Here is a 12,675-nt window from a genome sequence, read left to right on the forward strand (position 1 = left end):
CGGATGATATTGAAGAGATCTCCCTACCAAGACGACCCTCGGAAGCAACAAATTAGACATGCTGCAAGGCATGCGGGCGAGATTGGGGCGAAAGCAAAAGATGCGGTGGAAATGAAAGCGAAATTCGATGAGCACAATTTATTACAAAAAGAAAAAATAAGTTGAAACATCGCCACTAGGAGTTCCTAGAAAGGCATCCATGAGATGCACGGAAGAAACATGAGCAAAAAAAGAAAGAACTAATGACACATCAGTTTTCAATTTTTCAGACTAGCGATAGTGTTTAGCCCCGTATAAGATGTAGCAGTGCTACAAACGATGAATGATCAAATTAGGAAGACGTATTTGGGTTAATTAGGATTAGTAGTAAAATGTTATGGTTTTAGGTTTAATTTAAATGTTATTTGCGTTAATTATGACTAGGTAAAAAATATTATCTTTTAAAATTAATGTTTTCTTTTATTGTAACCCTGATTTTAGTTTTTAAAAATTATCTTTTTGTTTATTTTTTAAATATTATGTTTTATAAAGAGAGAATTACTAATGTAACAATTTTCCTTAATTACCTATCTAAAAATAGCCAAAAAAAAAAAAAAAAAAAAAAAAAAAAAAAAAAAAAAAAAACCGAAAGAGTAAATAGCCAAAAAAAAAAAACCGAAAGAGTAGATGGCTAGCGTTGACTATGGTCAACGGGTTGAAGTCCACAGTTTTAGGGCAATGAACTACTGTTTTCAGGATTAGACTAATCTTTTGAGGCTCATTGACTCATAATATATAATGTGTTGATTTCAGATTGGGTCTACTTTTTGAGATTGGATCTACTTTTTCCTTTGGTTTTTCTACTATTTTCTTTGAATGAAGCACCCAAAGAATAACTAAGTACGTCTTTTTTTTTTTTTATCAAAATTTTACTTATCGAAGTTTTACCATATACTTAGAAGTAGTTAGTAGTTTTTGTACACAGTAATAACCTTTTTCTTAAGAAAAGCGAAAAAAAATAATAAAACCGTAGGCTTTATAAGCCTTTATAAAGTAATATGGTATGCCACGTGACACCAGTGTAATGAGAGGTTACTTAAAGTAATACGGTATGTGATGTAAACCAAATTGGTGTTACCCTGGTGTTACACGACACACCCAATGCTTATACTTATATATGAGTATAACCAGTGAGAAAATCACCGCCTTTTTCTTAGGTGTTGTATCAATGCCAAAACTAAATCCGGGCCAATTAAATACCTATTAATCAGTTAATTAACTGCTCCTCAGATCAACTGTAAAAGCAGTTCTCGTGTTCTGCATAACTATACCCTATGGAACCACGTTCATATAAACACACAATTATAAAGTGTTGGATCATTAGATGAACAATTTATGCAATCGGAAACAAAAAGAAGAATATAGAGTGAATCAGTGATACAACGATAAAAGAAGATAAAGAAACGACAAGGACGGGTGTATAGCTACAAACAAACGACGTCGTTATGGCTACAGAACATTCAAACTGCATATACATATACACATACATGATTACGCAACCCTAAATACACATTCTACATTTATTCATTTGTACAGCTGTCCACTTGGACCCTTTCCATCACTCGCCGGCGCAGCTTCCTCCGAGGGCGACCCCACCTTCACCTCGATGGTCTTGGGTTTCTTCGGCTCCGGCGGTGGCAGCTTCTCTACCATAACCTTCAACACACCGTCGTGATTCACAGCAGATATAGCATCCATGTTTGCATTTTCCGGCAAAATGAACTTTTTCAGCAGCTTCCCTACCCTCCTCTCCATCCTCACATACTTCACCCCTTCTTCCTTTTCCCTCCGCCGCTCCCCACTCACCACCAGCACGTTGCTGTCCTCCACATGCACCTTGATCTGCTCCCGCTTCAGCCCAGGCATGTCCACGATGAACTGGTACGAGTTCGGGTACTCTATGATATCTGCCGGCGTGTTTCTCATTGCCTTAGCGTCCCGAACGTATGCTCGCGACGGCGGATGGGGTTTATCGGAGTCAACTTCGTCGGCGACGTCAAACATGGTTGCGATAGCCGCGATTGTCGCCGGATCCATACCAAATCCCCTCAAATCGATATCCATTTTTTTGGTTTCACTAACTGCAAGATTTGGTATTGTTAAGATCACGTAAGGAATATATAGCTGTCAAAAGCTGAAAATCGAAGTCTCCAGTGGAATCGCTTAGCTTCTTCAAATAGAAGCTTTGAAGAGTGACGCGTGTCGTGTCTAAAATGACAGACAGGGATGAATTGTGTCTATATGGTCTGCCACGTAGGTTTGTAAGATGAGGGCTTATCCCACGTGTAACCTAATAAGCTTCCAGGCAAGCGCATGAGATCCTGTATGTATCCACGGTTGGGTTTTTCAAAAATCCGGTTGGACCGGTGTCCCAAAAAGAACCGGGGCAACTAAATAGTTTTTTCATTTAAATAATTGAAGGTCTTCAAATTGGAGTTTGTAACGATTTTCTTTTTTGGCATCTATTTTGATATTATGCTTCTTACAACTTTGGTTTGTGATTACTTATTTTCTTTGAAGTACTCACGACAAAGATTATAATCCATTGAATCATTTACCCTTTTTTAATATAATTCTTCAACTATTATTTCATCTTTGTGAAAATGCCAAAGAAAAGACTACAAGAATGCAAACAAAGGGGGATTAATGTAATATAAATACAAACGATTGTGTTAACATTTTTTTGTAATAGTTCTATTTTTATAAAGAAGATGAAACTTGTGTTGTCATTTGTAATTGCTTATACCCAAGTTTTCAGATAGACATGATGAAAATTAACTCATGTGTGGTTATCTAGATAACTGTGTCTAACAGTGGTCTGACATCGTGAGGTATTTTATCTCAGGCTCACCCTATCCGGAAATATAACATCAAACATACCTAGTAGTGGTTTATTACTGACACTCTATTATGCAATCCATGAAATTCCCTCAGTTATTTCGTGAAAGGAAACACTGACACACAAAGTTCATCAAAAGAAAATTATAGGGAAATACTAATAAAGTACTCACGTACGCTCTCGTACTCCGACACATAATAGTATCAAAAAGGACTTCGTACATGATGTTACTTCTGGCACATTATAGTACATTGGTATGAGTAGGACTCGTACGCAGAACATAATAATATCTCGACACAAACAACAACTAAGATACAGAGCTTTGAAAAAGACTTGGTACATATAAACTTTTGTACGTAGGATATACTCCATTGATCATCAATCTCCTCAAACATGGTTTCTATTCTCTATTCCAATCACACACATACCGTTAATAATATGCTACCCAATAATATGTTATAGTTAGGCCAGCAGGCCTGGGTGACAAATATCATAACTATTCCGATTCCTGAAGAACTCCGTTTCAGTCCATCATAGGTCATCAAGTATGGTTATAATAACTCACAATTTGGTATTGAACAATACAATTAGAGTAAGAATACATAAACAACTTCAAGTAGTTTTATTAAATGATATAACTACAATACAATATTTTACTTACAGCTGGTGGAATCCAGACACATACATTTACAGAGTTTTCATACAAGTACACTACATAATACTATTTTTCCATTACAGAGAAACTTACATTTTAGAGAAACATACATTTTCACTTGGTTTTATTTACTAATACGACTATGAAATACTATTAACTGAGTACAACAATACTTATGCATTTTTGTCTTACGGTATACATTTACAACATAAAATATATGATTTTCTGGGAGAACATGCTAACATTTTCAAAGAACATACTAACATTTTCAGCACCGAAATCTCTACGTGAAGGTCCCACACTTACACCGAAATCTCTCTCTTTTGGGCTACTTTTCGGCCGAAAACCTCTTCTATATATACATGTTCAACCGTGAACATAATTCATTTCTCAACTTTCGAAACCGTAAACACTCCCATTTGCTCTCAAGTATCATCCGAAAACCTTCAAATCTTCAACCAAAATCATCATCCCACCTTCAAATCTTCATAAATTCACCAAGAACACCAAAAACAATCTTCAATTTTCAAGCTTACCCCGAAAACACCCAAGCTTACACCGAAAACGCTAAGAAACCCCCTGAATTAATTCCTAACACTTTTCGTAAGTATTTCTTACATAGTTAATTATTATCTAACATTTAATTTATAATTTAATTTATTTAAATTAATATCTTATTAATTTAAATATGATATTGTGTATACATATTATTAGGATATGAATATGCACACGGGTTCTAACCCGAGGATCACCGCTACCACTTTGTATCCAAATGAGAACGCACATTCGATGTTAGTTCATACCCCTACATTTTCACTATTTTTCCATGTTTTTATGGGGTGGGGAGGAAATACAAGTACAACACAATTAATTTTTATGTAAACATTCAAACGATTTCAACATTTTCAAATTATTTCAAATTGTTTCAAGTTATTCTAAAGTATTTCAATTGTTTCAACTATTGTTTTTACGAACACACACACACACACACACACACACACACACACACATATATATATATATATATATATATATATATATATATATATATATATATATATATATATGAGATTCAACAGACTTAGAACTTGTGTTTTGCCTTAACTCCTGTTCCTTGTTTGGTTGTGATCTTAGGGTAAATTCACTTGTCCGGTTGTCTTTTTGATGTCAATTATATATGCCCTACACACACACACACACACACACATATATATATATATATATATATATATATATTAAACTTTAAACCTTTGTAACATGATGAGCAAAGTAAAATTTTCAGAAGTATTTACATTACCAACGGAACATACTTATAAACTATAATAGGTATAGTTTATGTACCACTTTCAACATTGTTACTAAATTCAGAAATACAATACAAATGAACATATAAACTATAATCTGTATAATTTATGGAACTTATGCACAACTTTTACTAAGTTCAGATTTCACTACAGTAACAAACATATAAACTATATTAGGTATACTTTATGGAACATACATACAGTTATATATTACAAATTGATTGTCATTTATTCTACACGTAATCATCAATATACCTTTGTGAGACACACTTCAAGTACTTACCTAAGTACCAACCAAGCCTTGAAATTATAACTAGAGTCTCCTGAGGGAGAGCGTGACACAATAGATCTATACGGAATGACAATCCCACACCTTAACTGTTAGCTATATTTAGACCAGCAGGCATGGGGTGAGAAATGTCATAACTATTTTGACGCCTAAAGAACATCGTTTCAGTCCATCATAGGTCATCAAGTATTGTTATAATAACTCACAATTTGGTATTTAAAAATACGATTAGTGTAGGAATACATAAACAATTTCAAGTAGTTTTATTAAATGATATAACTACAATACAATATTTTACATTACAGTTGGTGGAATCCAGGCACATACATTTACAAAGTTTTCATACAAGTACACTACAGATTACTATTTTTCTAGTACAGAGAAACTTACATTTTAGAGCAACATACATTTTCACTTGGTTTTATTACTAATAAGACTACAAAATACTATTAGCTGAGTACAACAATATTTACGCATTGTTGTCTTATAGCATTAAGACTACATTACATTTACAATAGAAAATATAGGATTTTCTGGGAGAACATACTAACATTTTCAAAGAACAAAGATAAGCTTTCCATCTCAAAAACATACTTATGAACTCGCCAACATAAATGATGATACACTTTGAAAACAACTTGTATTCTCAGGAAACCAGTAAACAGGTACACTACATGTTTTTTAGAAGACGGAGCATCCATGGTGTCACGTCTATAGTTTTTGCTATACATTTTGATGTTATACAAACAATGTTGCAAACACAATGTAAACAATATATTATCAATGCAATGGTTGTTCGTACTTTGATTACTATTATTCAATTGTTGTGATATTGTACATGACGTCCTCCACCCCCGAACATTTCTATCGTTCCGGTTTGGGGGTGTGACAGATTGGTATCAGAGCATTGTTTATCGTCAACTAAGTATATCAAACCACATAAGATATACAACTATAAAAACAATGGGGCTGAAACGCTCTGACTAAAAGTATGCTTTTAAAATCTAAGTATTTTATAAGAAGTATACTAACATGCATACATACAAGAAACAATATCACAGTGAGAACTACTTAAAAGTATTTAGATGTTGGATACTGCAGTTAAACTTAGACAGTTATATAATCATATATGTGATAAATATAGCCTGATCAACTATATTTATTTGAGATACGACCAACATGTGTTTGGAAGTGATCGTGGTGTTGCAACAAGTCTAACACTTATCAGCAATACATATAAGAGAAACTCTAGAACCCGACATGAAATTAAAATATTATAGCAGTATTTTATGACACTATACTACTAGAACGAAAACATTTAGGCCTCGATAGTTATATATATATATATATATATATATATATATATATATATATATATATATATATATATATATATATATATATATCCCTATTCTAGTAAATAAATAGTTCTAATGTCATTTTGTCAAGTGTCACTCTAATACAACTCTTCATTAATATTATGACATGTGTCATGTAGATATATTAGGCAAATCATTTCAAAATTCAAATTTATATTTTCTAATTATATGTTAAATTTGAAGTTATAATAACTTTAAAATTTTGATATCTCTTAATTAATAATTTATTTAAAATAATTGATTAATAATCATAAATTTTTATTATGAAAGTTTACTTAATTTTATAACTCGTGGTTCCCATGGATTATAAACTAGTATATATATATATATATATATATATATATATATATATATATATATATATATATATATATATATATATATATATATATATATATATATATATATATAAATAGTCGAGAAGGGTCTTCTTACCAGAAACAATAATGAGAAAACAATGAACCCTTGCAGGTAGGTCTATAATTGCTAAATGTATATGTGAGAGTTATATATAATTACGATTTTATAGACTTAAAATTTTTGATTTAACTTTACAACGTGATTCTTATTTAGTTGTGGATTTAGAGTAGGATCACTTATTCGAGGGTCTATTTAGTCTTGGTTATATATAATTTGTTTACACTGGGTGATTATAGGGAGACCCAGTGTAAGCCACACTATACAAATTCTTTTCAAGTGTTGCTATAAATTTCATGAAATGTAATTGTGATTGTTTACTTATATTAGTCAGGATAAGATATATCTCGTTCAAATAGAACACTATAACAGTCAGGATAAGATATAACTCGTTCAAATATCACCTGACTCATGACCACTATAAAGGACTTATCATCACGTTCTCTTTAATCATTATAGAGAAATATGCCTCAAAAGAAGTCCAATAGGAACAAAAACAATCCGCCGACGAATCCACCACCGCCACCACCTCCTCAGTCTGACCCTGTTGTTTATCAAGCAGTAGTAACAGCCGCCGTGGCAGCCACTATGATGCAAATTAACACAAGTTGCACTAGTAGGGCGTGTAACTGTGGCAACCCTTCTAATCATGGAGATAATCACGGACACCTAAGGGAGTGTTCCTACAAAGAATTCACGAACACCAACCCAAATCCTTCGATGGCGCTAGAGGTGTCTTGCTTTAACACGTTCGTTCAAGAAAACTGAATCGGTGTTTGAAATCTGTGTGTGCCCTAAAGCTAGCCAAGTGAAATTTGCAGCATGCACTTTCTTTGATAGAGCCCTCTCTTGGTGGAACAACTATGTCAAGTCGTTATCTCTCCCAGTAGCAAATGTTATGACCTGGGAAGATTTAAAAGTCCTAATGCTAGCGGAATATTGCTCGAGGGGCAAGGTGCAAAAGCTAGAACAGGAACTCTTGGGTCTGACGATGAAGGACTCTAACATTGCTGCTTATATTTCCAGATTTAGTGACCTAGTGTAACACCCAAAGTTTTAAAGGCCAAGAAAGGAAAGAAAGCCCTAATTTTAAGGGTCGAATCGGCAAGTCCAAGGAAGCACTCGGCGAGTCCGAGCGGGATCCGGGTCAAGGTGTAAACGGCCAACTTGGCGAGTCGGCCAAGTGGACTCGACGAGTCTGGTCTGTGCGAGGAAAACCCTAAATCTGGGACTTTGGGCGCTATTTAAGCTTCTTATTCTCTCCATTAGGGTTCCTTAGAGCACCCCTCATTCAGAAAACGAAGCCTAAGCCTCCATTGTTGTGCATCCAAGCTTCCAAGCCATTTTTGGGTGATTTGAAGGAAGAAGAGGGAGGGGAATCAGTGAAGCTTCAAGGATTGGCTTCTGATCTGGAGTTTGTGGAGTCTTTTTGAAGGTATTAAGTCATTTCCTTCCCTTAGATCTATTTTGGTTGTGAGTTTTGGGCTTTTTAAGCCATGATTAGCCACCCTTATGGGTTAGAAGCCGAATCTGGAGTTGCTACTACAAATCCAAGTGTGTTATGGCCTGGAGAAGCAAAAAGTATCAGCCCTTGAGTCAATTTTGAAGCTCCTTGGCCTTAAACCCTAGTTTATGGCATATTTTGCCTAGATTTCCTTCTCTACACGTAAAGTTTGCAACTTTACGTGAGGAATAGGCTTGGGAAGGGTAGATCTACAGTTTGGAGTCCATGCATGACTCAAAAGTCCTCTGCATGTAAGGAGAAATGAAGGGACTCGGCGAGTCCTTTGAGTGGACTCGACGAGTAGCATGAAGTTGTGGAGAAACTCGACGAGTGGGATGAACAACTCGTTGAGTCGTATGAAGATTGCCTTGTACACGGCGAGTCTGTTCTTGGACTCGGCGAGTCAGGTCGCGAAACCCCAAACCCTTCGAGTTGAGACTCGAATTAGTGATTCGGGTGGAGACTCAGTGAGTTGGGCAGGTTAGGACTCAGAAATCGGTAGACTCGGTGAGTCATGGACTGACTCGGCGAGTCGAGTCGCGAATGGAAGGAATCTGATCATTTTGAACTCGGCAAGTCAGTAGGGTGACTCGGCGAGTAGGGTTGACCTGGAAGGTTAACTTTGACCAGGACTTTGACCTTGGACCAGGGTTGACTTGGTTGTCTTTCGAGGGTCAGTTAGACTCAGTGTTGCATTGTTATTGGTAGTTCGGGGAGCAAGCGGAGCAGGAGTTCTGTGAGTTGTCGGGCAGCATCTAGTGAGATCATCAGCAAGTTCAGCCAGTGCAGGTGAGTTTCCCTTTGTGTGAATGGGTCTAAGGCCACAATACCAGCCCATGTAGTTATGAGTATAAGACCTGGGGCTTAGCCCTAGGCACAGTATGCTAGTATGATTTTCAGGACGAGGTGAAACATGTATGTGCCTGGTAGGGAGGTGAGTGTGGGCGAGGTCCCGTATCTCACCAATAGCAGAGTGTGGATGGGGTTCAATATCTCATTAGTAGAAGAATAGGGGCGAGGCCCAAACTAGAACAGGAGTGAGAGTGGGCTAGGCCCGTACCTCACTACCATTAGGAGCGTGGACGGGGTCCCATGACTTATCAGTAGCAGGACATGTGCGAGGCCAAGGATAGGCGAGGCCTTAGGACAGAACCAGTTGCATGTGTTAGTTATGTGTTGTGAAATGTTTATGTGTTATTGTTTGTTGGCGGGCGAGGCCCTGAGACAGGCGAGGCCTAAGTAAAACAAATATGTATCCGAGCGGGGCTCGAAGCCAGGCTGGGCCTGGAGCGGCGGGGTCGTTGTAGCGGGCGAGGCCCGAGGTAGGGGGTGAGGCCCAAGATAGTGGGCGTGGCCCAGTATGTGCAGTATGTGGTTATGCATGGTAGGGGGCGAGGCCCAAGATAGTGGGCGAGGCCCGAGGTAAGGGGCGAGGGTTGGGGAACTCACTAAGCTTCGTGCTTACGGTTTTCAGTTTTGGTTTCAGGTACTTCCGGTAGCGGAGGGAAGAGCTCGGGGTAATCGCATGGCACACACCATATATTAGACAGCCTGGGAATGTTTACTCTGATAATGAACATGTGTTTTGAAAACTTATACTCATATTATGTTTTGGAATGATGACTTTACTTTAAGTAATGATTTATTAAAAGAAATTTTTGGTCTCAAAATTTAGGGTCGTTACACCTAGCTATTCTATGTCCTGGGATGGTCACCCCGGAAAGTAAGAAAGTGGAGAGGTATATTTGGGGACTATCTCCTCATATCCAAGGGAACGTAATAGCTGCAAATCCACTTACTTTTGACAGTGCCAAGCATCTGGCACAGACACTCGTGGATCATGGAGTTCGTCAAGGCTTCATGACAGCCATCCCTGAGCAACCCAAAGAAGGTGGTAACAAAAAGAAATTATTGAATAAAAGAAAGGGGCAATCATCATAGGAGTCCTGAAAGAAACAACAAATTGTAGCAGTCCATGCTGGTATGGTTCCTACTGTTACTCCTGCTGCTCCAGCACCTCCCAATCGATATGTTGGAAATCTTCCACTATGTAGCAAATGCATCTTCCATCACACGGGAGTTTGCAGAGAAATGCATTGCAAGAACTACAACAGGAAGGGGCGCAAAAGCTCGTTTCTGTAAGGCACTAGCACAACCAATCACCCAAGTCCCTAACAGAGGAGTTAACTAAGATTGTTATAGGTGTAGCGAAACTAGACACTTCAAGAGAGATTGCCTGAAAGCAAATAGTGTCGGCGGTTTGGGAAGAGTGCTAGCTATTGGACAGGAAGAAGCAATAGTGAATCTGACGGTGATCTCGGGTACATTCATTCTCGATAACTCTTATGTATGCATACTCTTTGATTGTGGTGCAAAGAGGAATTTCGTAATCCATAAATTTAAACATCTACTCAAACAAAAACCACAATCCTTAAATGAATCATTCACTGTCAAGATGGAAACGGGAAAAAATAAAGCACTAACGACATATTCATAGGCTGTACCCTCACTCTAAACGACTATTCTTTCCAATTCGACCTTAAGTCGGTCTTAATAAAAAGCTTTGACATCATCATCAACATGGATTGGTTAAGTCCTCACTGTGCTGATATTCTATGTTATGAAAAGGCTATACATCTAAATCTACCAAACGGAGAAACCCTTGTTATCTATGGCGACAAACACGGTATAAACCTTCGCATCATCTCCTGCATCAAAGCCCAAAAATGCATGCGCAAAGAGTGGCATGCATTCTTAGCGCACGTAGTTAATGAAAAGAAAGAATTAATAGACATCCAGAGCATTCTTGAAGTATATAATTTTCCTGACATCTTTCTTGAAGATCTTCCAAGAGTTCCTCCTGAATGCCAAGTCGGATTCCAAATTGACTTCATTCCTGGAGCTATCCCCGTAGCCAAATCCTCGTATCGTCTAGCACCAGTGAAGATGCAGGAACTATCCAGCCAATTAAACGAATTGCTCTGTAAGGGATTCATCCGATCGAGCTTCTCATCCTGGGGAGCATTGGTCCTGTTCGTAAAGAAGAATGATGGATCTTTCCGAATGTGCATAGATTATCGCGAACTAAACAAGCTTACCATTAACCCTCTCCTGCGGATAGATGATATGTTTGATCAACTCCAAGGAGCCAACTAGAATTCAAAGATCGACCTAAGATCAGGGTATCACCAATTACGCATCCATGAAAATGATGCTCCCAAAACAGCATTTTGAACTCGTTATGGTCACTACGAGTTTATAGTAATGCCCTGCGGTCTAACAAACACTCCCGTGGTATTCATGGATCTAATGAATCAGTTATGTTGTCCTTTCCTAGAAAAATTCGTGATAGTATTCATAAATGATATACTTATCTACTCATAGAGTAAGGAAGATCACAGTCAACACCTGAGACAAGTCTTAGTAACATTAAGGACGGAAAAGCGTTATGTGAAATTCTCAAAGTGCGAGTTTTGGATTAGGAAGATAAATTTCATTGGTCATGTGATCAACGGAGAAGCAATACACGTGGACCCCTCCAAAGTAAAGGCAATCGACAACTGGTCATCACCCAGAACGCCAACAGAGATCCACCAATTTTCAGGACTTGCTGGCTACTACTGCATATTCATACAAAACTTCTATAGAATCGCTAAACCGCTTACCACCCTAACTTAGAAGGGTATAACTTTTAGTTGGGGAGAGAAACGAGACACTGTGTTTCAAACACTGAAGCAAGCCCTATGCAGCGCACCTATCTTGTCTCTTCTAGAAGGGAAAGAAGACTTCGTAGTATATTACAATGCTTCCAATTAGGGCCTAGGTTGTGTGCTTATGCAATGAGGAAAAGTTATTGCCTATGCCTTGAGACAACTAAAGGTACATGAGGTCAACTATACCACTCATGATTTTGAGTTAGGAGTAGTAGTGTTTTCCCTAAAGATTTGGAGGCACTACCTTTACAGTACCAAGTGCACCATCTTCACTGACCACAAAAGTCTTCAGCCCATATTCGACTAAAAAGAACTTAACATGAGACAGTGACGATGGTGGAACTACTCAATGATTGTGAATGCGTGATTCGCTATCATCCCAGGAAAGCCAATGAAGTAGTTGATTCCCTTAGTCGAAAGGAGTACTCAGGTCGTAGAGTAAAAGCACTAACCATGACTATCCATTCACATCTGTCCACATAAATCGAAGAGGCTCAGCTAGAAGCCTTAAACCCTGAAAATGTGGTGGATGAAGC

The 12,675-nt window shown here is 37.6% G+C and overlaps 1 protein-coding gene across 1 annotated transcript; it reads right to left on the reverse strand.

Moving 5' to 3' along the window:
* Window positions 1–1,419: 1,419 nt before the first annotated feature.
* LOC145005196 (17.1 kDa class II heat shock protein-like) lies at window positions 1,420–2,115 on the reverse strand. The gene has a single exon (XM_078964252.1). The coding sequence runs from the start codon at window positions 2,101–2,103 to the stop codon at window positions 1,564–1,566; it is 540 nt and encodes a 179-aa protein (XP_078820378.1). The 5' UTR covers window positions 2,104–2,115; the 3' UTR covers window positions 1,420–1,563.
* Window positions 2,116–12,675: the final 10,560 nt, after the last annotated feature.

Source organism: Lactuca saligna, chromosome 7 (assembly GCF_052625555.1).
Source record: "Lactuca saligna cultivar CGN05327 chromosome 7, ASM5262555v1, whole genome shotgun sequence".
In the NCBI taxonomy this organism is placed as follows: domain Eukaryota; kingdom Viridiplantae; phylum Streptophyta; class Magnoliopsida; order Asterales; family Asteraceae; genus Lactuca; species Lactuca saligna.

Coding starts and splice junctions, on each gene's coding strand:
- LOC145005196 (XM_078964252.1), bottom strand. CDS start 2,103: ATGGATATCGATTTGAGGGGATTTGGTATGGATCCGGCGACAATCGCG.